This window comes from Leptodactylus fuscus, chromosome 11 (assembly GCF_031893055.1).
Source record: "Leptodactylus fuscus isolate aLepFus1 chromosome 11, aLepFus1.hap2, whole genome shotgun sequence".
Taxonomy (NCBI): Eukaryota; Metazoa; Chordata; class Amphibia; order Anura; family Leptodactylidae; genus Leptodactylus; species Leptodactylus fuscus.
In genome coordinates, this window is record NC_134275.1 from 35144739 (window position 1) to 35169718 (window position 24980).

The 24980-nt window shown below is 43.4% G+C and overlaps 1 protein-coding gene across 1 annotated transcript; it reads left to right on the forward strand.

Annotated features, from left to right (window-relative positions):
* The first annotated feature begins 437 nt into the window (after positions 1–437).
* On the forward strand, positions 438–24980 carry LOC142185275 (5'-nucleotidase domain-containing protein 2-like). The gene is made up of 14 exons (XM_075260607.1): positions 438–705; positions 6511–6695; positions 7220–7294; positions 8376–8431; positions 8771–8864; positions 9967–10095; positions 13908–13968; positions 15445–15547; positions 16214–16315; positions 18263–18344; positions 20940–21026; positions 21101–21241; positions 22145–22209; positions 22613–24980. The coding sequence occupies exons 1-14, from the start codon at positions 444–446 to the stop codon at positions 22872–22874; spliced, it is 1704 nt and encodes a 567-aa protein (XP_075116708.1). The 5' UTR covers positions 438–443; the 3' UTR covers positions 22875–24980.

Consider the following 24980-nt stretch of genomic DNA (forward strand, 5'->3'; position numbering starts at 1 on the left):
AACATATAAAGTTTGAATGGATTTCATACACTGGACAACTATAACAGCTCATTGACATATTTATTTGTAATAAGTTTAGTATTGGAACTGCCCTTAAATTTTGCAGACCAAACCTATGGCTTCTCCCCTATAAATGGTACATTCCCTGTATGCTGAATGAGGGGTTCTCTCTATTATCAGGGTGTACAGGGGGACCCTGGTGCTTCTCATGTATCACGCAGCAGCTGCGCCGTGGCTGGTCCATTGGGCGTGATAACTAAACTGAGACAACAAAGTGCGGGAAACCACTCCTCTAACTAATTGTCTTGTTTTCTATTGGCCTGTACATTAGACTCCGCCCACGCTGGGGGGCGCTGGGCCAATGACAGCTGTGGCAGGAGGAGTGGCCTCTATAAGTTGTTGTGATCTTTGGCTCAGCGTGTCAGTGTCTAGCGCTGCTGGAGATGGCGGGTGTGTTGCACAGGCTGTTGCGCGGATCCGCCTGTAGAGTGGCTTCTGCTGCCTACAGCACGGCCCGGGATGGAGGTTCTGGTCCTGCGGCCTCCGCTGCCCCTCCTGTCCCACCCTCTTCGGGGTCCCCTAACCCGACACAGACTCATCTGCACCCAGCCAATGCCGCCCGCCGGTCCTCTTCTACCGCCCCAAACTTTGACACCAAGACCTTCTTGTGGTCCCGGTATGGGGAGATGAAGAAACTGGTGCAAGGTATACACTGTATTATGTGTCGGGGCTGCAGCTTGTGGGGGACTACAACTCCCAGCGGCCACTGGCAGGAGGCAGGGAGTTATAGTCATTGCACTACTGCCTAACTTCTGCACGTGGACCAACTGCTTTATACTTGTTTATTTAAAGGGGACCTCCATATGCGGTGACCTGACAGAACAGAACTCCAGCTAGTTAGGCTTCTGTAGGCATAAAGGGGTTGGGGATTTATAGACTGGTACCCCAGATTTCCATAGACTTTAATGGAAAAGTGTATTCTATGTTCTTTGGCTACCTGGCTGATATACTTGACCAGATCATAGTCTGTAGGTTTCATTGGAGGCTTCATGAGTATTCATGAAATACACTTCTGAAAATGGAGTACCCTCCCCAAATCCCTGAAGTTGCAGTAAATGTAGAGATGGTGAAAAGGGATTTTCTCACAAACCTAACCATATCTAAACTTGCAGATAAGAGATGTTGCACTTTTAAAGATTTCCTTTATCCATCTTAGTGGTGATATCTTCTGTCTTGATCAGTTGCTGATAGATTTGACCATGAATGCAGGAACTTTATATGGACTGGGACTTGTCAGACACCCAGCTGTGATGTCCTCATTGTGAACAGGTTGTCAGGAGGACACGACATGTATGAGAAGGTAACCTGGACACAAGGACATCATGGCTGGAAGACCTTAGAAAGTTCCTGCACTCATGGTCATATTATCTGTTGGCAGCTGATCAGGACAATAGATGCCGCCACTAAGATCAGAGAAAATGTATAAAACTGAAAACTTTATAAATGGTTCCTGTATCCTAGGAAACCACTAATTAAAAAGATGGGAATTTTAACTTGTGGCAGTTCATTCATGCTACATAAGATAATTCCTGAGTGACTTCAGTGATATCTCAGATTCTATAATGACTATTTCTTTAAATGGTTCTGAGACTCTCGGCTTTCTTATACCAGAACCTTTGTTCTAGCTGGTGTAAAAGTCAGCCATTTGAAGTGACCATCTCTTCCCCCCCCCCCCCCCCCACACACACACACACACACCACACACACTTTGTATATTCATAATGTTTGTACAGACTTTCCCTAACAGCTCAGAGGGTTGCTAAGGAGAATATTTCTAGAACTGAAAAAAAAATGGGGTAATAAAGTATATTACAAAATGGTCACCAAACATCCCCTGACATAATGGCAAAAGTTACTTTCCATATAGTTATGTGGAATCCCCTTTAAAGGGACAGGTTACACTTCTTACACGCCTTGGGTAGTCAGATGCAGTCACTCTAAGACCTTCAATCAGTGTTAGTGAGCTGACCATGCTTAAGAGTCCAGTGGGTGGTCCTTTACAGTGATTGACAGCATTCTCTATTTGCAGTCACAATGGAATGGCACAGTCCTGAAGAGGACCACCCACTGGACTCCTAAGCAAGCCTGAGAGTAAAAGGCAATTATATTGACTATTTTCTCCATAAACTATATAGCCATGTGCTTCGCTCCTGCTGCTCCATAACTTGCTGCCTGCAGATAAGACACAATGTTTAGAGACAGATTCCCTTTAAGGCGGTTGACTTTGTACCTGGTCTTCTAAGGTTAAGTTTACATGGTGCAGTTACTGATGAGTATCTCGTTTCCATTACTTCTGCTACAGTATTTGGTTTACCAGGTGTTGGCCTGTGGGTAGCATGTATAGTAACATGTACTAGGCATTACTGATAGTAAGGACTGTATGCAATGCTTCAGACCACACAAGTCCTTCCTCTCTAGCTCCCATGCCTTCCGAAGCCTCTCTCGGCTCTGGTGTTTTTCTGCAGTGTGGATTCTCAACCAGGCTGGATTTTTTTTTGTTTTTTTTCTTGAACCGCCTGCAGGTTTTATAGCAGCAATGCCTCACGTTACTCTACATGTCACCTATATCACAAGCCAGTACAAGTCCTAGGCGTTACTTTAATTAAAAACTGCATGATATTTGTTCTTCAGCAAAAAAGCAGTGTAAATAGAGCCGTACATAGAATGTCCTACACCGTGTATACTCTGGCTGCAGTCCGCTGCTGACTTGGTTTTTGGATGAATTTATGACGTTGTGGTTTCATCTGGATAGTGGCCAACCCAGCGCTCCTCTGCTGCAGGGCAGGAGTCTCTGCTGGGAACTACTCCATCAGCTGTTTGCACTGGCCGTGATGGAGGGGTGAATAGAAATCACTGATATCCATGTCCCTGCTGCTCCCCAATACCAAGAGTTATACTGTATGGGGAGCGAATAGTCACCCATAAAAATGTTTAGGGTTCTCTTATCAACATTCTTCATTTTACATCATAGTATGAAGTTGCCTAGGGATGCTGCATGGCACAAGGACGCACAGACCTATTTATTGAATACTTTTAGGCTTTTCAAAAATCCCCACTAATGTGAATTGTCACTTACCCTATACTATGCTACAGTCAGTCTGCGCTTAAGGCTGATCAATATCCTTCCTGTATCTGTGAGACCTCTGTCCCCTTGGTTGGGAATAGTGTACTGTACATAGCAGTATGTTCTCAGTTGCCATAATATTGGGTTGACTGCAGATCTGTAACTTGGACCCACAAGGTGTACATAAGGGTGAGATAGTTTGGCATATATCACTTGGGCAAAGGACCTCGCTGCTAGAGAAGTTGGCACTCAAAATGTTGTTTGGGCTCTCATCCTGTTTGAGGACCTTGCCTTCTGAATGATAAATTGGGGAACACACAATTGTAAAGAACTATTCAGTGTTTGATCTCCTTCTCTTTACATTGGTGGTTCAGTGGAACAACAACTCCCAGCACCCTCCCAAGCAGAGGCTTCTGGAGCATGCTGGGTATTGTAGTTCTGTGACTGGGTGATCTGTATATGGCTTATGTGTTTAGCTCCTTGACTCTGGTGCCAGTACTGAATGCCCCTGAGCCCGCTGCACTCGGTCACCTAATCCTATACTGTGGACACGTTGAGGCACAGATCTGGCAGGGGATGCTCTGGCTACGTTGCTTGCAGCACGTACAGGGTAGGACAGTGTGCATACAGATCCAGGGGAGAGAAATCTGTGGCTGAGTCATTGTCTGCACTTTTCTGCTGGAGCTGAGCTGACTGCTCTCTTCTCCTGCTTGTTACTATAATTGTGTTTTATTATAGACTTGTGAGCTGTACACAGTGATACATTGTTACAATAGAAGGTGACTTCCTTGTGGCAAATAACCCGCTTTTAGTTACTTGTAGGCAGTAGCTATTGCTTTAGTTTGCATCTGCTGCAAATGGAATTGATGGTGGGAAACTTCATGATTTTATACTTGACCTCTGCTGGGGACACAAACTGTAAATAATTATATATATATATATATATATATATATATATATATATAATTTTTTTTTTTTTTTTTAACCCAAACCTCTGTAGACTGATATCTTATCACAGGAGACAACAAAAACCAACACTTTAACAATCTGCAAAAATCTAGGCTAGAACTATGAGATACTGTATAAACACTTTTACACTATATTAATCCATCAGAACTATTTGCACCATCTCTGCCTCACATTTGCTCCCAGCCTGACATATGCTTTAGAAGTTGCCCAGGATTGGGAAATCCTGAAAACTTGTGAAGGCGTTGGACAGTGACTTGGCCTATGAACTCCATAGTCCTGATTCCCTCACATGACAAATGGCTGGCCTGCCTGCTCTGTTCATTAATATATATAATATTTTTTTTTTTTTATTGCTTGTGTAGTGCCATCATATTCTGCAGAGGTATTGTATCAAGTAAAGCTCCAAATCTACATTTCCTATCAGTATGTCTCTGGAATTTGGGAGGTACCTTGTGGTAACCTCATACAGACACCAGATGTTGGCTTGCCTGGTTCCAAGTCCAGGACTCCAATACAGTAAGGCATCTGTGCCAGAAATGGCAAAATATTGCAGTAGTCTGTCCCCAGCATTCCTATGAAGATTAGGTAGAGCCGTATCTTGGACACTTGACCTGTTACTTCATTCACGTGGGAAAATGGGACCTCCATAGATCAACAGGTTGTTCCTTATCTACACAACATAAACTTAGAAGGGATTTTATTTGACAGTTTATGAGATAAGATACTAAGGGGATCCACCTGATGCCATCAGGTGAATAGGGGCTGGATAGTCCCCATTCCCCCCCCCCCCCTGCATCTTTCATGTGACTGAAGGTTCAGTGCTCTCTGCCAGATGACTCTCCACTGTTCTATGGGGCTTCTTGGACTGCAATCTCGGGTAGTCCCATAGAACTGGAATCTCTTTATTGCACTCATCATCCATAGATCATGTTCAGTGAAACATGGCTGTGTGATGGAGCTGTTGCAATAATAGAGGTTCTAGCTTTATTGATGGCAATAATGGTCCTGCACACACTATTACTCCTGCTATATAATGCCTTATTCAAAAAGAATGGGAGAATTGGAGTCTTAGAGAATTTCTATGCGATATTTTTTTATTTTTTTTGTCTAGCTTCATGTAGTAGACTTCACAAGTAAATGCATTGGCTTCCTTTGCCTTAACACAAAGCACTGTAGCACCCTGCCCATAACTAATGAAGGGGTACAGGCTGGATGGGGGAGGGAGGTTTACTTTAAACCTTCTGTTTTTGACTTTTGTGGAAGGACTAAATGTTCTCCTCTTAGGTTTCAGCAGGCTGACTTTATTCAGGATTATTCCTCTGAGCTGATGATGTGGCAGTCCCTGTAGACGGGCAGTGACGCAGGGTGATCTGTATCGCTGTACTGCCAGAATCCACAACTGTTTACCGTCCTGCTGTACCCTCTGCTGCTACTGCTTTATCATCTGGGGAAAGCTGTGCTAAAATTGCTGAAGTGTACACTGCACAGCTACGGGGAGGGTGGGGATGTGACGTGTGCATGTATATTGTGAAGGCATGCATGCTCAGCACATGCTCTGTGTGTCATCACTGCTTATTTCACAATTATCAACTTTTTTGTATAGAAAACCTATGTATTACAGCATTGTGCTGTGGTAAGGCATTTATAAGATTATATTTGTCAATACTCAGTGTTTACCAATCCTGATGCATGAGATACAATGTTACAACTGCAAGATTATTCCACTCTTTTTTTTTTGGGGGGAGGGGGGGTGCTGTCAGGTCTCTGCACTAGTTAAAAAAGGTGATTTGTTTTGTGCATATTTTACATGAAGGTGGGTAGTAAGAATAGGAAGGGGACAAAGTTATGTTGTAAGAAATAGAACGATCCAGAATATTCTGCACTGCCCATATTTTGCCTACCATAGTCATCTGGTTAGGGTTTCTGAAGTTGCTGACAGCCCACATCCAGCCATTAGTCATGTATATCATGTTATGGTATCGTGCTAGTCTTTAACCTTTGTGCTGTACTGGCCCCCACTTGCATTGCCCGAGGTCTCAAAACCCATTATGTGAAGGTAGTCCATAAACTATAGAAAGCTGTCTATGTTGTACTTTGGGCAGCCACATGGTCCCCATTATTCTGATTTTACTGATCTGCACCCCTCCCCCCTCTGCCATATGCAGTTTTGTTTTTGCTACTAGATCAGTCTGGGTGTAATGAATAGGACTCAAGTAATTCAAAGGAATTTCAAGAAGTCAGAATATTCCCATGTGGAGTCCACTTTCTGTCTTGGAGGAATTGGCATTGTAGTAAAGTAATTTCTGTTCTGGCAGAAAATGACTTGCTATGAAAAAACAAAACTGTGCATCCAAATTATATCCATACAAACTAATGGTTTCTGGTCTACTCTTATGTGACTTCTCTTCTGTCTGCAGATCTCTTACCTCCTGGAGTGTGTAACCTCCTGAATTCTTCTACAGTGTACGCAAATAACGAAGTTTGTCTTGGAGATATAGAAATTTATGGTTTTGACTATGACTATACTCTAGCTCTATACTCAAATGCACTTCACTCCATGATCTTCAACACCGCCAGGGACATTCTGGTGCAGCAGTACAAGGTACATTCAAAAGCAGGGCTATGGAGTCCGTCTGGACCAGTTTTGGGTGGGGGGTGGAGTTGGTAACCCTGGCTTCAGAATAAAAGGACATTTAATTATATTGTACTGTATGACTAGGTGTACATTTACACTAACTTTGATGGGAACTTATGCAGTGCCATATGTTGCCCTTAGTGGGGGTTTTGGTTTTTTTACCCCTTCAAAGTACATGAGGCTTAATATGTGAATTATGGGAGTGAAGGTGATAAACAGCTGTCAGGTGCCTCCTTATCTACTCCTAAAATGTCTGTTGGGTTGCCAGGCCACTGACAGTTTATCATTGGTAGGATCTGCTTATACATATGGTTATCATAAATCATAGATAACATGATAAACAGAGTATTATACTACAGAGGTCAGTGGTTTTCTCAGCGGTGAACCTTGCTGGTTAAAACTTCCTTAGACTGCAGTTAACACAGCGTCTGTGTTCTTTATATGTAACTCAATGATTAGATGATGACTTCTATTTTATTTTTACATCCTAGTACCCAGAAGGAATCTTGAAGTATGAGTATCTGCCCAACTTTGCCGTCCGAGGTCTGCACTACGACATGAATAAGGTAACTGCAACTCATCAGCGTTAAATGTTGGGTAGGATCAGAGAAACCTAAATAGAGCTCAGGCTTTTGGATCATGGCCAAAAGCAAGGTTTACCCTTCCATGCTGTCCTGTCTCAGATGCTACTGTTCACAAGATAGAAAACACATCTGGGAGGTCATTTATTTAATCAACATATGGGCCAGACACCAGTGCAAAAGTTTAGAGCACCCCTAATATTCAATAAATACAAACCTCCAGATCAGATATGAGGATATTGTCACTGTTTAGGGAGAGACCACCATGTAGGTGTGTGGAGTCTTACAAAGCCCTTTTCGTTTCACTGTGGGGGATTATGGGAAGAATTTTGCAAATGTTTCCCAGGATGTAAATAGGGAAACATTGCCTTTGTATGCTGCCCTCTATGGGAAGCTCCCTTGAACATCATGCCTGACTTTCCAACAAGCATTTATTGCAATGATGCAGGATTTTGACAAGTCAGTATCATCCCAACTGTGGATGGCACAGTTTTGATCTGATTGGATCTCATCAGCACAGCCTAGGGAGAATATTTTTCCCATAATCCCCCACAGTGGAGCAAAAAGGGCTTTGTAAGACTCAATATCCCCATAATCTGGTCTAGAAGTCTCTCACCTCTGCCAAGCAAAATTCCAGATCAGACTAAACATACACCTTCCCACCCCCCTCATAGACTATCCTTCAGATCCAGCTATAACCTAATTAGTCACTAGGCACTTGTATTACAGCTCAGATTCTGCTCCTGGTCTCTGCTTTGAGGACCTGCGCAAATAAGGCTGTGACAACGCTGGGCAGGTCCTTCACCAATCCTCCTTGCTCTTGTTACTTTGGGTCACTGGTGCTCTTCTGCTGTGCTGCTTCTTAACTGAAAATGGAGAAGGTTAGAAGATGAACTATTTGCCCTGCAGACACTGATATTAAATCTAACTTCATACCAGACAGTTGGTCAGTCCATGTAGTAGGTAGTTATAGGTATTTATAAGGGTTCTGACTGTTCATATACATGCATGTAACAAATGTTATATAGTCTTGTATCTGAACCTACTTGTACTTGTCTTGGCACAGGGACTACTAATGAAGATAGATGCTTACCATTATATTGAGTTGGGCACAGTGTACAGGTAAGGATATAATATTGTATAGTTTATTATGTAATCTTCTAATACTAGGATGTGACCAAGCTTTGGAAGCCTCTCCATAAGGTTCATATGGTCTATGTAACCACAACTGAGTATGTCCATATTGCCTTTTGAGGGCACACATAGGGTTTATTCAGTTTTTGGCAGTGGATTTTGACACTGAATCCACCTCAAAATCCGCTGCCAAAAAACAGCTCCCATTGACTTCAGTGGAAGCTGCTTTGCTTTTTTTTTTTTTTTTTTTCCCCCCTCCCCTTGTGTGGTGTGTTCACCTTTCATACTTGGACATTAATCTAATCTGCCTCCCTCCCCATTCACTAGGGGCCTCAAGCCGGTCCCAGTTGAGGAGGTGATGGAGCTATACCAGGGAACACACCACATCCCACTTCACCAGGTCAGCGGGTTCTACGGCAAGGTAAGGAGCCTCTGCATTGTGTAACTTTGAGACTGGTATCTTCAGTTTTCCAAGAAGAGATTGGTTTGACTATGGACTGACCAGAACTCTGACCAAGCTGTTTGCTACTCTAATCCATTGCATCAGAAAACATGGCTACCACAAGAGCCTACATATCCAGTTTCTTTCTATAAAGTGTCTCGCTTAACTTATGGTCTGCCTCTTCTGGGTACAATGTCCAGGATTGTAAAAATTGTCAATATGGTTTAAGTCTTGAAATCCTCAAAGCATACTCCACCAAATTATTAAGCAACTCTTCATGAATGAATGGCACAAGTGAATATAAGACTTTGTCATATAAATGCTGCTTTTTCAATTTCAGGTAGTTACTTCTAATAGAAGTCTATGGAGTCAAAGGAGGCTGCTATTACGTACAGATACTAAGCTCTGCTACACTTGTAGCGCATTTGTTTCTATATCTAGTAAGATCATGCTCTAGCCCAGTATGTCATGGCAATATGTTACTAGATGGCGACAGCAGCCTCCTTCTCCCCTTTCCTTAGACCAGTGTACAGGCTATTAGATGATACTTGCTTGTACGACTTATGAAAAATTTTAATTTGTCACTTTGTTTGCCTTTAATACTTTAAACCAAAATGTGACTTTTCCAATGTCCTTTCTTCTCCTTACCATCTGAGGATCTCAATTGATTAGTATTGGTGTTAAATGGATTGGACATATTCTTGTCCTCCAGACGACCAGGGATGACTTTATTACTTGACTTTCTAGTGGTTCAACTGTAAGAACTTCCATCATATTCTATAATCCAACCCCAACAAACTAGAGGGTGCTGGCAGATTTCAGAACTTCTGTTTAAACCATAAACTTGTTGAGTTCATACCATATTTCACAGACAAAACAGTCTTGTGTGCAAACCATCATTCCTGGTAGTTGCCCAATCACTGGATGCATATTCCCTTCAAACGTAAAGCCTTGTTGGCAGCAACACTTCTCTTCATGTGAATGGGAGGTCCTGCCAACAAGAATACAGTATATGGGCATACTTGCAATGTTTGGCACATATTACAGGAAGATTGTTTTGACTTGGTGTTATTTTTGCCAGGGCCCTGCAGTCAAACAATACATGGACATCTTCTCTCTGCCTGAGATGAACCTTCTGGCTGTAGCCAACGACTTCTTCCTCAGCAATGATATTGATTATGATCCTGTCCATTTGTACAAGGATGTCACAGTAAGTATTCTGGCTCTTTGTTTAATATATACCACTGATGTATTCCAAAAAAGTCAGATCTCAGATGTTAACCATATTTAAGGGGTAAACTTTGGGCATATCTTCTGGTTAGGGATGAGAAATAACCCAAACTGAACATCAACCTGAATAACCGTGATGTTTCTCTACATCTGTTAATATAATGTTCACGAGGTTCCACCTGCAGTATCACTCGGACTGAACATGTCCAAGCCAAAACTAACTGCTGCTGTACTTCAGGGGAGGTGAGCAGACAAATGTTACTTGCTGCTCCTGGGCTCGGACAACTCCTTGTTCTCTTCCAGTCTTTAGACTGTCGGAGAACCCTGAGCCTGTGATTGGTTCCCTGGTCACATGGCATTGCAGCACTTGTCTGGGCCACAGTGTTTTTTGTTTCTTTTCACAAAAATCTGTCTCCAACCAGCAGAGACTGGAAATGGTGGTGGGGGCTTAGAGGAAGCTTCTTGTAGTTGTGTTGACTCGCTGTGCACCCCCTCCTCCCTGCAGCACGTGTCCGGGTTACTGTGCCTCAGAAGAACATTTTGTGCCAGAATATGAGCAGTGTGATGTCAGCACCCACACATGTTTGTTATCACACCAGTGAAGGGAGACTCAGTGTGGGGAGGAGGGGGAGGCGTGGTGATAAGTACAAGCATAGCAGCCTTGTGTGTAGTGTGTTCTGCACTATTATGTGTGTAATTTCATATCCAAAATCGTGTGCACACAAACACCAGACCACTCTAGACGCACGTACCACATTACACACCATACACGCACGCAAACACTCAAATGGATACACACTACGCACACGGACGAACAGAGCACATGCATACTCACACACAACTACTGCATGTATGGCCATTTGCACTGCAGACGTGTGCACACATGGATCACATACATACATGGATCACACGTGGACACATACATGCATATACACGGAACACAAACTTGGATCTTGCACACATGCACTGACAAAACACGTGTGGCAGGCTCCATAGAAGTCTATGGAGCTGTAGAATCCACAGCCTGCAGACACGTGAAATCCTGTAGTGTACAAGCAGCCTTACTGCTCGTTCACATCTGCGGCCCGGTCTCCGTACTTAGGTTTCCGTTTCCTGCATAAAACAGAGGCAGGATACGGAAACCTGCAGGAGACTTTCTCACCCATTCATTTGAATGGGTGAGAAAGCTGTCTGGCCGTGCGCGGCGGTGAGCGTTTTGCGCTCTCCGCCGCGGAACCGGGTTTTATAATCCGGACACAGTCGGACATGCAGTACTGTGTCCGGATAAAAAAAATCCGGTTTCGCGGCGGAGAGCGCAAAACGCTCACCGCCGCGCACGGCCGGACCCGGTCTATGGTTTCCGTCTTCTGGCATGCAGAAGACGGAAACCATAGAACGGAGACCCCAGACGCAGGTGTGAACCCAGCGTTACTGAGCAGCAGTAGCAGTCAGGTGAAAACTGCCCCATAGTAAGTGTCAGTATTGCTTACGCTGGGTTCACACCTGCGTTTGGGGTCTCCGTTCTATGGTTTCCGTCTTCTGCATGGCAGAAGACGGAAACCATAGACCGGGTCCGGCCGTGCGCGGCGGTGAGCGTTTTGCGCTCTCTGCCGCGAAACCGGATTTTTTTTTTTTTATCCGGACACAGAGTACTGCATGTCCGACTCTGTGTCCGGATTATAAAACCCGGTTTCGCGGCGGAGAGCGCAAAACGCTCACCGCCACGCACGGCTGGACAGCTTTCTCACCCATTCAAATGAATGGGTGAGAGTCTCCTGCAGGTTTCCGTATCCTGCCTGTGTTTTAGGCAGGAAACGGAAACCTAAGTACGGAGACCGGGCCGCAGATGTGAATGAGCCCTATTGTAGTAGCTTTCATCACTGACGCTGCTGAGGTAAAGTGAAAGCTGAGCCCTGGTTGCTATGGGCAACTCCACAAGTCTGCCTGTGAGACGGTTTTCATTGTGGAATACAGAATGTTGAATATGTAAAATATCAATGTTATGACAAATTAGTAAAGTGCCAAAATAATAAAAAATGTGAGGGGGGGAGAGACTTACTGTAGCATTCTGAAAGTGTCAATTTCACTGACACTGAAAGTTTTACCTTGCTACCATAACCAACAATTTGTCTTATTTTCTGAGCGCCGCTGCGGGTGTTCTACTAGTCGCCTATATTCTGCGCTTGCAGGCTCTTATGACTTGTATACATATATACAGCCACACTGTTTAGTTCTGTGCCTGAGGGATTTGCCCCGGGAGAAGCAGCGACACAATCCCTGACCCTGCCATAGCTTGGAGAGGATCTAGAGTCACATTCACACCTGTGGCCTTCTAATGTGTTTGAGCTGACAAACCTCATAATACATTGTGTCCTGCCCATTGAGCCTCCAGCAATGGATAAGGGTTAAACAAATCTGCCTGTAGAGCCAGGGGGGTGATTTATGGATTTTGTGACAGAGGATCTTGCTATTTGTTCTTTACTCCGAATGCTCCAGGTACATCTTGGATATTTGTTCTAGCAATTGTTTGCTTTCCTAAAGTAAAAACATGTCCTGAGTTATAGGCTTTCCCTTTGTAGTATTGCTTTAGGGGCTTTATACTTGTGATCTGACTGGGCAGCGTACATGGAAATGAGTCTTGATGGCAAACTGTAGATTCATGGGGTCTGTTGGGTACAGTAGAGGGACTTGTATATCAATTTGTAAAATGACTGAATATAATTGTAAGCTCTTGTGAGCTGGGCCCTCAGTCCCACTTTGTGAATTGACTCTTTGTAAATATCCCCCCTTCTGTACTTGAATCCTATAAACCTTAGTGTACAATGTATTATTCAGAGCTATATACACCCTATATATCTACATAAAGGAAATACCTGGTTGTCAAGGTGGGCTGGGCAGTGTCTGAATGGGGGAGAGGGGTAGATTTATATAAACTCTTAACACTCCATTAAGGGCTGACTATTCCCCTTAGTGTGTTTTAGTGAAGCCGCTAATAACTTTTGCTTTGTTGAATATTTTTTTTTTTTTTTACCAAACAGGAAGTGTCTTGGAAACTACATAAAAGTTCTTGTCTTGTTGTTTAGATGGGAAAAGGGCCGGGTTATGGCTTGTATCTGTGACTTCAGGATTGGTGGAGCAGTTCATGTATACAGTCATGATTTATATGGTGCTCCTGGCCAAGCAGATCCAGGGATTGGCAGACCTTCTGGAATGAAGACAGTTTGGGGGGGGTGGGGATTGTGCTTTCCGTGAATGTTGTCTTAATCTGTAAAGACTTGGCAAGTGTAAGTCTGAATGCATCATGGTGTCCTAAAGGTGCTGCATCACCACAGCACTGGTCATATTCCTTACTGGGACACATTGAGTGGTGGCCATGCACACTAGTTTTGGACAAACCTGCCATATAATGTGTATAGACTCCTAACTCTCCCCTGATAACTGTTCAAGAATAAATGATCAGGCCTGTTAAATTTCAACATGCCTGATCCTATCAGTTGCTCACCCCTCTTATTAGATGTAAAGTTAGGAGGATTGGCTGTAAAGCTGACCACTGCTAAAGCAGATCCTATAGAGTTTTGTGGGCTTTTTTTTTTTTTTTTTGGTCATCCTTAAACTTTCAAGTTGGTGGTTTGCGATGACTCTTGGGTGGTGGGATCCACCACTTGACAGTATGAAGGCAACAGAGCCAATGCCAATATCACTGTAGCAGTGGAGGTTGGCCCAGACTATAGATGTGTACAGCCCATATACTGAGAAGTGTAACAAGCGTAACCTCTAACCATCTTCTTGCAGGACGCAATCCGTGATGTTCATGTGAAAGGATTCATGTACAAATGGATCATGCAGGATTTAGGTAAGTGACTATAAAGTGGCCCCAGATGACCTGCTAGATAGAGCAGAACTAAAGTTGATGTAACTTTAGGCTATCATTGTTTTTGCATGATGAGCCCTCTTGGTATTATAGCAGGTTTCCAGGGTACACTATCTCCAATAAATGTGGCTGATACCTGATGTCTTTCCTTGGTGGGTTTTATGCTCTGTAGTCCATATTGGCCGTGTGATTTACAGAAATCCCAGTGAGCCTGTGCTGAATCTGCTCTTTTCTCAGCCAATCTGTACAGTCTGCAGTGTAAAGCATGGGGGAGAACAAGGCATGGACTTATGGTGTTCATCCAATTGATGAACAGCAAATATTTAGAGTTTTAAGTAAATTCCAAGATTAGTCAGGCTGTAGGATAACTGATGTAAAACAGTCATAACACATAGTATAAAGTTTTATATTCAGTAAATGTGGTACTGCCAGATACACACGTACCCTTGGTTTTTTAGGTTCTAGAACAGCCTTGCCTTGTGCTTGTTTACATGTACTCTGTAGGCAGCTTGTATGGTGGGGCGGATGATGGTCTTAAGGGGGGAGGGGGGGGGAATGAGGAATATTTACTAAATCCTCTAAACAATGTCGTCTTTCACTAGCACGTGAACCTAAACTCCTTTGCTTGGTCCCCCTCAAGGGTCGACCATTAGTCCCGAGGCTAACACTTTCATCGGCTAAGAGGGTCACTAATACTCCCAAAGTAAAAGTTCAGTTTTCCTGCATTCTTGTATGTTTGGATATGCGCTCCCCACCCCCAGCCCATCACATGTCAGTGCTGAGTGAGCTTATTGAATTGACATGACTGTAGCAAGTAAAAACTAGAATAAGTAGAATATTTTACAGGGGGTGATAGATTTCAAAGGGCTAGTACCCAGCTTTCCAGCCTCATCTGCCTAGTTATAGAATACATCCCTTCTCCCCATATTGGCACGCAGATCTATAGATGAGCTGTTTTGGGTTCTAGGAAAGCTGGGTGACCAACTTTGTGGAATTTTTAGAACTGCTTAATACAGTGGGATAATTCAATGAAACTGCAGAAGAATATCATGTGTTAAAGTCCGTACCTGAATAAGCGGCTCCAGCCACTCGGGTACCCTTCTGTCCACCCTAATAGAATGTATGCCAGTCAGGACCAGCTGTAGACTTGACATGTATAACTCATCTATGGTTACTGCATAAGTTGTAATGACCTGGGCAAGGGTATCCCGGACTCTCCTTGCCATCCTGATCCACACACTTCTACAAAAACTGTCAGTGACATGGGCCATCTTTGGTACAATGGGCAGCATGCTGCAGTTACACCCATCTAGTTCACTAAATGGTATAGAAGGGTTAATAAATGCCCTCAATCTTGCAGCTTTTTCACATAAGACTAAGTCTGTAGGATTTTTTTTCTTTAAAATTCTAATGGTTGTAACCTTCAGTGTAAAATTGATCAACATTTCATGTTTTTAGAAAAATACATCATTCGTGGGGAAGAAACGTACGCAGTCCTGCAGCGCTTGACCTCTGAAGGCAGGAAGCTTTTCCTCATCACCAACAGTCCTTTTAGTTTTGTGTAAGTTGATGTCTGTTCATGTTTATGAAGCCGGTCATATGCTGTAGGTAACTGGTGCCCCCCATCATGATCAGTAGAGCCTAGTCTACTGTTATGTGGACCTCTGTATCTGCCCAGGTGATTCACACATGGGATCTCATATGGCGTCCCAATACTTTAGGCCCAGTCTGAGCCATTTAGTCCACCTCCTATTACTTTTAGTGGAGGAATCCTAAGAAGGGAGCTTTAATAGGATATGTTGTAACATGATCAGTGGGGTTTGATCTCTGTAATCCTTGCTGATTACAAGAATAAAGGATCTAGTTCCCTTTTGTTTATATTCTAAAGGAGCGGTAGTGCTCATCCATCAGCACTGCATCTTCATCCCAAGGACTTCGGTTTGTGGCAATCAGACCCCATAACCAGGCTGGCCATACACAAGTATTACAGCGGTTGGTTGTATTTTGGGAAAGATTGTCCGCTGACCAAAGCCCAACGTGTGTCCTGCTTTAAAGACTTATCCTAATGAATTACCTCCTTGGCAAAGACTTTGTAACTATCTTGAATCTGTTCATTTCCTTTGCAAAATGGCCTCTGTAATGTGTAAATCAAACTGCCACAAAACGAATTTGGCTTTGTTTATTGATCAGACATTGAATATTAACCCATTCTCTACTGTTTACGCAGAGACAAAGGGATGAGGTACATGGTGGGCAATGACTGGAGGGACTTCTTTGATGTTGTGATTGTTCAAGCCGACAAGCCCCATTTCTTCAATGACTGCATCAAGTAAGTTCTTGCTGAGCACTATTGTAGGGGAGAAACTATTTAAGAATCTTGGGTTTAGCTCCATGATGCCCTCATGTGCAGCTAAGGGATGGGTCTAGAAATGACAATGTGTGACATGTAGATGGGGCCATGAGGGCCTGCTCAACAGGTTTTTCTGGTTTAAACAAAATTTAGTTGCATAGTGGAAAGGGTTGTGGATTTTTTTATTTTTTTTTTATGGGATTTGAGATCTTAGTCAGTGGATGGGAAAACTCATTTGAGGATCTATTCTGATCCCATTATGTAGAGAACACAGCCATATTTGTGCTGTATGGCTCTTTGCCAGCAAAAAAAAAAAGGATTTCTGTCCCATTCAGTGACTGCAGGTAGAGATCTGGAAGCCTTCATGAATTGTTGCACACAGGTCTTGTAAGAAACTGCAGAACGCCCCATTATACAGTGAATTGTTCTAATTCCTGAACTGTATCAAGCTGTATATATTCACTGTTTTTTGCAGTCATATTTTGATGTGGAATCAATCTCAGAATCCGCCTGCAGAAAGTCTCCCATGCATTTTAATGGGAGTCACTTTTTTTTTTTTTTTGTTCACATCCAATTTTTCTTGGATGTGAAATTCTGCCTCCTTTTCACATCATTGGGTGTTATTGGGCAGAATCTGCCTGAAGATCCATCCTGACGTTTGTTCCCCTAGGTAAAACTTGGCTAGAGAAACTGGCATCCAGCTCCCATTTAAATGAATTGGAGGAAGATTTCTGGTGGAATTTTGAGCTGATTTCAAAGAGCAGCCTGTCTCACAGCAGTGTGAACATACACTTAGTACAAAGATACAAGAACTGCTTAAGTGGGAACTAAAGATTTTATCATGTACTAGAATAGAGGTGACAAGTATAGGAGAATTCAGTAGGTGTTCTACCATATACCCTCAATAACTGGCATATGGCACGGGAGTGGATTAGGCAGACTGATATTAGCTCTTCCGTCTTGTCAATGCTGCTAATAAGAATTTTGCTAAATGACATGCGGCACCCCTGCAACTACTTGTCCACATAAATGTCCTTGAATACAGCGGTAATACTATAGGGACCCTCCAATGCAGAGAGGCTACAAAAACAAACTTTTGTTGTATTTGAATAGCCCCTCAATTTATAAGGGACTTGCAAAATGCACAATTTCTCCAGTAGGGGTGCTGCAGAAAATTTAAAGACTTCATAACAAGATCCTGTGCACTTCAGCAGATTTTTGGATGTGCCAGTAGTAGAGCACCTTGTGATCTGCTTATTGTCCAGGTATCAGTAATTCTCCTACCGTGCAACCCCTTTATCCTGCCTCACCCCAGGATCTATGCTTGAAGGCTGATATATGCACAAGGAATCAAGTTTCCTGTCCAGACTAATACATAAATCAGATTTATTTCCAGTGTCTGATGCACACTTACTGTTACTGGCATGACTCATTGGTATCTTCCATGCCCTTTGGATATGACATACGTCCAGTGTTGATGCTGGAGCGGGATGTTTGGGTAGCTTGCATCAGTGGTTCAGTTCTCATAAGCTGCAAACGTGAGGTTACAGTATTAACCTCTGCAGCTATTTCCACATACTGTGACTGTCACTGCCTGTGACTCATAAATCATATTTACTGTGCAGTCCTTGACATGAGGCGTAACATTTGCCCCATCTTGCCTGGCATTATCCTATTAAATAACCCACAGTGCCCGGCCTTATGTCTATCACTGATTCTTCAGTGCAGTAGACAATATCTTGTCTACTAACTGGATTTGGCGCTGCTGATCTCCGCCAGGATTAGGACGTGTTTCCTGCTCACATCTTCATAGCTTCAGTCTAGACAGCAGGGGAAATGTTTGACATCTAAATATAGGGACTGAATCTTGAGTAGGAATTAGTTTCCTTACTGAACTAAAATTAAATTTATTTTATTTTTTTTTAGACCCTTCCGACGACTGGATGGAAATGGAGACCTCAAGTGGGACAGGATTACTAAACTGGAGAAGGGGGAAGTCTATAAACAGGTATGGTATGTCACCTAAAGTAAGGGGCCACCTATGATAAATTTTTAAAACCTGACAGATATTGACCCACTGGTTTAACTTTGCTTTAACAGGATTTCCTGCTATTGTCTTTAATGACTTGCACAATATTGATTTGGTCCTGGTTTACTGATATTCCCTATCGATAGCAAAGAGGATACTTTTGATGGATGTAGATATGACTACTTAGACCCCATGCCCTATCACCAGAATATGGGGCACTTGCACACAAGCTATTGGGCCTGCTACTCAATTCAGCTGGGGGTACATGTATCCACTGTCTTATCTTAAAGGGGAAAGTGGAATGTCAGGCCTTCTACCAAGCACAAGTATAGGTGGTCCAGTGTATGCCTAGCTGAATGGCGCAGTGGTCAAGCAGGTGTACTGGCGCTCTCTATGGGACTTCCAGAGATGGGTCAAGTTTAGTGTTGAAAAGAGCAGCAGTGTGCCAACGCTGAAACTTTAGCCTAAGGCTCCATGTAGCGAAACATTGCAATGAGTTTCCACTGCAGGTTTTCTACAGTCTTCCTCTATAGATATAATATGGGCAGAAATTCTGTAGACAATATTAATCCCAATATACATACCATATCACTAGACACTGAGAAGCTAGGTACAATGAATTATTCATGCAAGCCTGTCACCCATTGAGCACAATGGGACCCCCTCCCTTCCATTCACCTATTTATGTGGGTTTTGTCCTTAATAGCTTTAAAAACTTAATTTTGAGCAGATATTTTGCACCCAGTGTTAGACCGACTACTATAGGAGCAGTAAACCTACAATCTGCACTGCTTAAGTCAATGACCCCATTTATCGGCACACACATGCCAAGTCACATGTCTGCTCTGAGGTATCAGACAAAGTGACAACTTCATCTCCCAGCTCTGACACATTAGGACTTGCTATGTTAGCATGGGGTATCCGCAGGGTATAGGGCTACATCCTGCTCTTCACACCCAGCAGGAAAGGGACAGCTCTGCATACGTGGATGTGCTGTCGTCCATGGTGCAGTTCCTCTAGATTACAGGATGTCTTGTTTCTCTTGGGATTGACAAGCCAAATAGTTTTGGCTACAGTCCAGACCTATAGAGCTCACTCCAGATACTGCTGGGAGGGGAACTGTCCATTGGATGTAGTGAAAAGAGAGGGGTAAGCAAGTTCACAAGCTTATGTCCTCTTAGCTTTTGTTCTGAACACTTGACCATTTGTGAAGGCTGGTGATCCATGTAGCATGTGCTGAATACCAGTCTCACCTCACAAGACTGCTCTGACCTGCTGCACTTGTCAGATGAATGTGACCTCCATATTTGCACATCTTCCACTAAATTCCTGGCCTGCCTCACATGAGCACTAGAGACCCCAACCAGAACTGCTGACAAATGCAAAATCCAAGTCACATAATGTTCTGAAGTGGTGGTAATCCTCATGTACACACAGTTGCTTGACAGGTATGGTGTAGACAGCTTTAGATGTTTTGCTGTCTAGCTGTAGGGATATTTTGTACTGTAAGGCTGCATATGGGTGTGCCCGCAGATCTGGGTAGCTGGCCCCTTGTTTTTCTGACATGGTTGAGAGACTTGGAATTTATCATGCTGCTCATGTCTGCCTCCTTGCCCCCCCTCCGGTTTGCAGAACACTGTCACTTTGTTTACCCTCGTATGAGCAAAGTCTCCATCTGTCAAGTGACTGCTGCGTAGTATTGTGCATGCAAAGGTATACAGCAATGTCTTCACCATTGTCGCACAGAGGGGGAGAGCGGGCTGCCCCTTTGTCATTGCTCTATTTGCTATGTCACCACCTTTTTAGCTTTACCCTCACTGACTGTGCAGGCTGTGTTTTCTATAGAGGCCAGCAGAACAATAGCCTTGTTTGGACTGTAGCTGCATGTGAACTTGGGCTTTGACCAGATGCCCTGCAGCCCTCCACAGTCATCACTTTGCATTATGACAGTTGGCAAAGAAAGTGTTAACCTCAAGAAAGTTGCAGAAATGGGAGTAGCTGTGAAACTGTAGCTTTTGCCATTGGATGTCACTTACAGAGAAGTTCTCATAGACTTGGCAATGGTCAGGGTGTAAATATGTACTAGATGGTCTTATACTTTTGTGTGTAAAATATAAAATGGATATTTAACTTTTTTTTTTTATATATAAAACTCAATGCACTTGTGACATCTGACAACCATGCAGGGCTTGTGCACATTCCTATCACCACTACTTCTGGTCAGGGCTGCTATATGGTCAGATGTGTCCCTTCCAAGTCTCCTTATCTCCGGCACTGGATGTGCACACAGGAGTTGGCTGTAGAACTGGAAGAGCTTAAGACGTTCTGCATATACTAAAGGGATTTACAAAGTGCAGGAAGGAAACTCTTCAAGGAGTGTCTTGTGCAATAGTAAAGAGGATGCAATCTAATAGGAAGCTCTGAACAGGAGGGGGTGGATCTGTGCCGACGATTGTTTATTGGTGAAACACTGGATATTTGTAGCATGGAAATTGTGTGGGGTTTTTTCCCTAGACCTAAATTTTGCTGTTGAAAGAAATTAACTTTTTTTTTTTTTTTTTTTTCCCCCCCCAGGGTAACCTTTTTGACTTCTTGAAACTGACAGGCTGGCGAGGTTCCAGGGTGCTGTATTTTGGGGATCACTTGTATAGTGACCTGGCAGTAAGTACTCCCTTTCCCTGTGAACAATTGTGTACTTATAAGTAGAACATTACTTTACACTTGTCCTTTTGCAGGACCTGATGCTTCGTCATGGATGGAGGACTGGAGCAATTGTGCCAGAATTGGAGACAGAAACAAAGATTGTTCATACAGAGCAATACTCTCAGTCCTTGACCTGGATGCAGGCACTTACTGGACTGGTTGAGCGTATGCAGGTAAGGAGGGGGTAACAATGTAGTCTTTGCCATGAATCCATTCAGCCACACATTAAATTCAGGTATAGGTTTGTGTATCTGGCTTGAAGAACCAATCCCTGTGCCCCAAGAATTTTTTTTTTTTTTTTTTTGGGGGGGGAGGAGGCAGGTGCTCAGGCAGCAAATTTGTTTTGCTTAGCTGCCCAACCAAATGACCCATGTTCACTACCAATAGGTTAATTCATGCAATAGCTCAAATTGTTGGAAGCGTGTTGTAGACTTTAGAGGGTGTCCCCAATTAAAACACTCTTGGGAGAAGCCTTAAGGTCTCATATGACTAGTCCATAGGTTTCATTGGCCACATGAATCTGCCGACTAGCTGCTCCAAAAGACCCTGTTTATCAGCTGTTCCCAAACAGTGGCAGCCTGACTGGGGTTCCCTTGTTTTGGATGAAGCACTTGGGCAGTTGTTTGCTCTGCCCCACTCATAGAAGTGCTGGATGTGGCTGACATAGGTCATGGTGCTCCCACTTAATTGAATGGAGCTACGCATGCACTGACCTGAACCACTGCTTCTGAGTGGTGGACTCCATGCCCATTTCTCCCGATAGTTTTACCCCCAGCAATCCCTATAGATGGGTTTGTATCATAAGTCATCTCCTATTTTACCTGAACTTACTGTTATATGAACTCGCAGCAGTTGCCATTTGCTCCATATATACAATTATAGGTAGTTTTGGTAAATGAGTGCACATTAATAAGTCTAATAGTCCAAGTTTAGTTAATCTGAAGTTCTGTAAACCCTTAATGCTCTTCACACCCGAGTGCCCTGTGTGAATGGACGGCTGTACTAGGATTCCTTTGAAGACTGGTCATGTGAGGGGGTGTAGCGTTAACATAACATCTAATCCTTGTTCTTTACAGAGTTTCCAAGATCCAGAGTCTCAGCAGATTCTACAAGACTGGATGAAGGAGAGGCAGGAGCTCAGGTATGAATTCTAGTCTGGTACCCATACACTGAAGTTGTCCAAACCTGCTGAAGTTGGCAGGCTTGGTCAACCGCACTTATGCACAAAACGGTGTGCATGTCTCCTGCTAAGGTTGAACACCACATGGGTGACATCTACATGTGCTTCCACAACCCCAGGGGCAAAACTTGGGACAGGTCCTGATAACACATGGGTATGTATGGGGTCATAGAAATGAATGTTGCTAGTCATGAAACATGGCACTGGTAATATACGGTCATGTGCTGGAAGCCAAACTCCTTTGTATCCCCCCCATAAGTAGAGACTTTCTATTAGTAATCCCAATAAAGAACCAATGTCTGCTCCTACATACAGTGGGTAACAGTGCACTATAGGTAACTAGGGCTGTATTCTTTCCTTTCAGAGCTGTGACCAAGAACCTCTTCAACCCTCAGTTTGGCAGCATCTTCCGCACCTGCCACAACCCCACGTACTTCTCTAGACGACTTTGCCGTTTCTCTGACCTGTATATGGCCTCTGTCAGCTGCCTCCTTAACTATGACCTGAACTACACCTTCTTCCCTCGTCGCACACCATTACAACACGAGGCTCCTCTCTGGATGGACCAGCTCTGCACTGGCTGCATGAAGACTCCATTCTTGGAAGAGATGGCGCACATCCGCTAAACATGGCGCTGCTCTCCTATGACTTCACATTATGACTGAACTTTAATTTTTTTAATATCAATTCCAGTGCCACGTGCAGAGTGTACTGGGTCTTCTTGGAAACGGAAGGATTTTTTAAACTTTTGAGTGGGCTATGTTACAGGGTAACGGGGTGTACAGGAACTTTTTAAAGATCTGTTCTTCCTGTCCAGAAAGGCTCTTTACTCAAGGGGTTGTGCCATTGCATACACTTCATTCCCTACCCATAGGATAAGGGATAAGTATCAGATCACAGATCCCTGGCGATCGCAAGAACTGGGAACAGTCTTATACCACTCTGTGAATGGTCAATGCGCTTGTGTGGTTTGTGCTGCACAAGCTTCTATGGGGTTACTGGTGACTAACTGCAGTCCTATCAGTACCATAGAAGTAGAGCAGTCACTCATTGTGCTGGTGCTTCAGTCAGATGGAGACCTGACGGACCCTGTTCTTCTGATTTCTTGGGGTTCCTAGTTGCCATCCCCATAGCAATCTGATATTTATCCTCCTATCCCGTGTATAGGGGATTGATGTATGTATGGCAAAACCTCTTTAATCCTAAGCTGGCTCATTCGAGCACAATTCTACCTATAACATTAGGTCATTTTATTTTTTTTATAACTTGTCATTCCCACACATACACCGGAGCATGTTCTCTCCTCGCCGGCAACTAAAGACTCTAATTTAGGACTGGATTAACAAACTTTCCTCAAGTTTGAGCTGACATGAGGCTGAAGAGCTGCACATGTTCCTATGGAGGTGTGACATTTTTGGAATCTGCCATCTGTCGTCTGGCATCTGCTTTTACTTTTGCCACTTTGGGGCTCTGACTGCCAAATGCGGAACAATGAGAAATTCAGAGCCTTGTAGCTGCCGTGTTTGAGGGGTGATGTAGAGCTGTAATGTTCTGGCGTCATGTAGGGATCAAGGGACTTGACATGAGAAACTATGGAACAATTTTTCTTTTTTAAAAGCTTAAACGCACAATTTTTAGACTTTGAAAACTTTACCGAATTTTCTTATGAATGTATTACAATCAAATCAATCTGAATTTTAACCCATTACATGAAATTGGTAAATATGGCTGGAGACAAATGTTGCTGGGTTAAAAGAAAATTGGGATTGAAATAGTGCCACACTTGTTCACAGATTGTACCTGGTATTGCAGCTCAGCCTCAATGACTGGCATCACAGCTTAGCTGCTTGGAGTCACTGGGGCGGAACTGCAATACCAGATGCAACCTTAGAACAGTGTGATGCTGTGCCTAGAACCTCTAAACCTTCTTCTAGGGACATGTATACAGGGGTAACTTTTTTGAAGGAAAATCATGAGGCAGGCAGACTTGTCCTCTAAGGCAAAATGGTTGTAGCTTGATTAAGGAATAACGAATGTGATGTATATTGGGTAGCACCATTCAGGGCATGCTGTTACTATAAGGGCAGACTCACACATTTAGTGTTAAGATTCTAAGTGTTGCTCTGATCATGGGCAGTGTCTGGTTTTGCAGCTTTCTTCAGTACACGAATATCCTGCAATACCAGACTCTGCCTGTAGACAAGAGTGGCGCTGTTTCTCTGAAATCTAATTTCTGCCTTGCATGCAGTATACTAATGACTGATCTCTTACATGGACACTGTTCAGGGATCACAATCCTGACAAGTAAGTGATAAATCATGATGTGGAAGTGACGCTCTGCTGACTAGGTATTGGGTTAATGTATTTGAGGACCTGCCCTTTTTTATACTGTTTTTATGCTCGGATAAATTTGCCATGAAAAATTTTTTTTTTGTTTTTCCCTGCGCAGCAGTTGACCCGGTTTTGGGGTTATTAGACTGGAGTTAGCTGAGCAGCAGGAAGCGCCAAATAAACTTTCAGTAAACTGTCTCTTGTGGTGTGTGTGTCTTATCTAAAGGTTGGGAAAAATCACATAATGTCGTCTGTAATGGAACATGATAGAAGTAGCGGGAACAGAATGTTTTGGGCTGGTATTTGTGTGGTGGGGTTAAAGGTGCCCGTCCTCCCAGGAGATGGAGAAAGTGCAGCCAAAATGTAACTTTCCATTTCTCTGTCAACATGTTTTGATTAAT

What these genes read in the sequence shown, in the direction of transcription:
- LOC142185275 (XM_075260607.1), top strand. Translation starts at nt 444, where the DNA reads ATGGCGGGTGTGTTGCACAGGCTGTTGCGCGGATCCGCCTGTAGAGTG. An exon ending in TTCTGGTGCAGCAGTACAAG is followed by an intron (nt 6,696 to 7,219) that starts GTACATTCAAAA and finishes TTTACATCCTAG; the next exon opens with TACCCAGAAGGAATCTTGAA. An exon ending in ATGGATCATGCAGGATTTAG is followed by an intron (nt 13,969 to 15,444) that starts GTAAGTGACTAT and finishes TCATGTTTTTAG; the next exon opens with AAAAATACATCATTCGTGGG.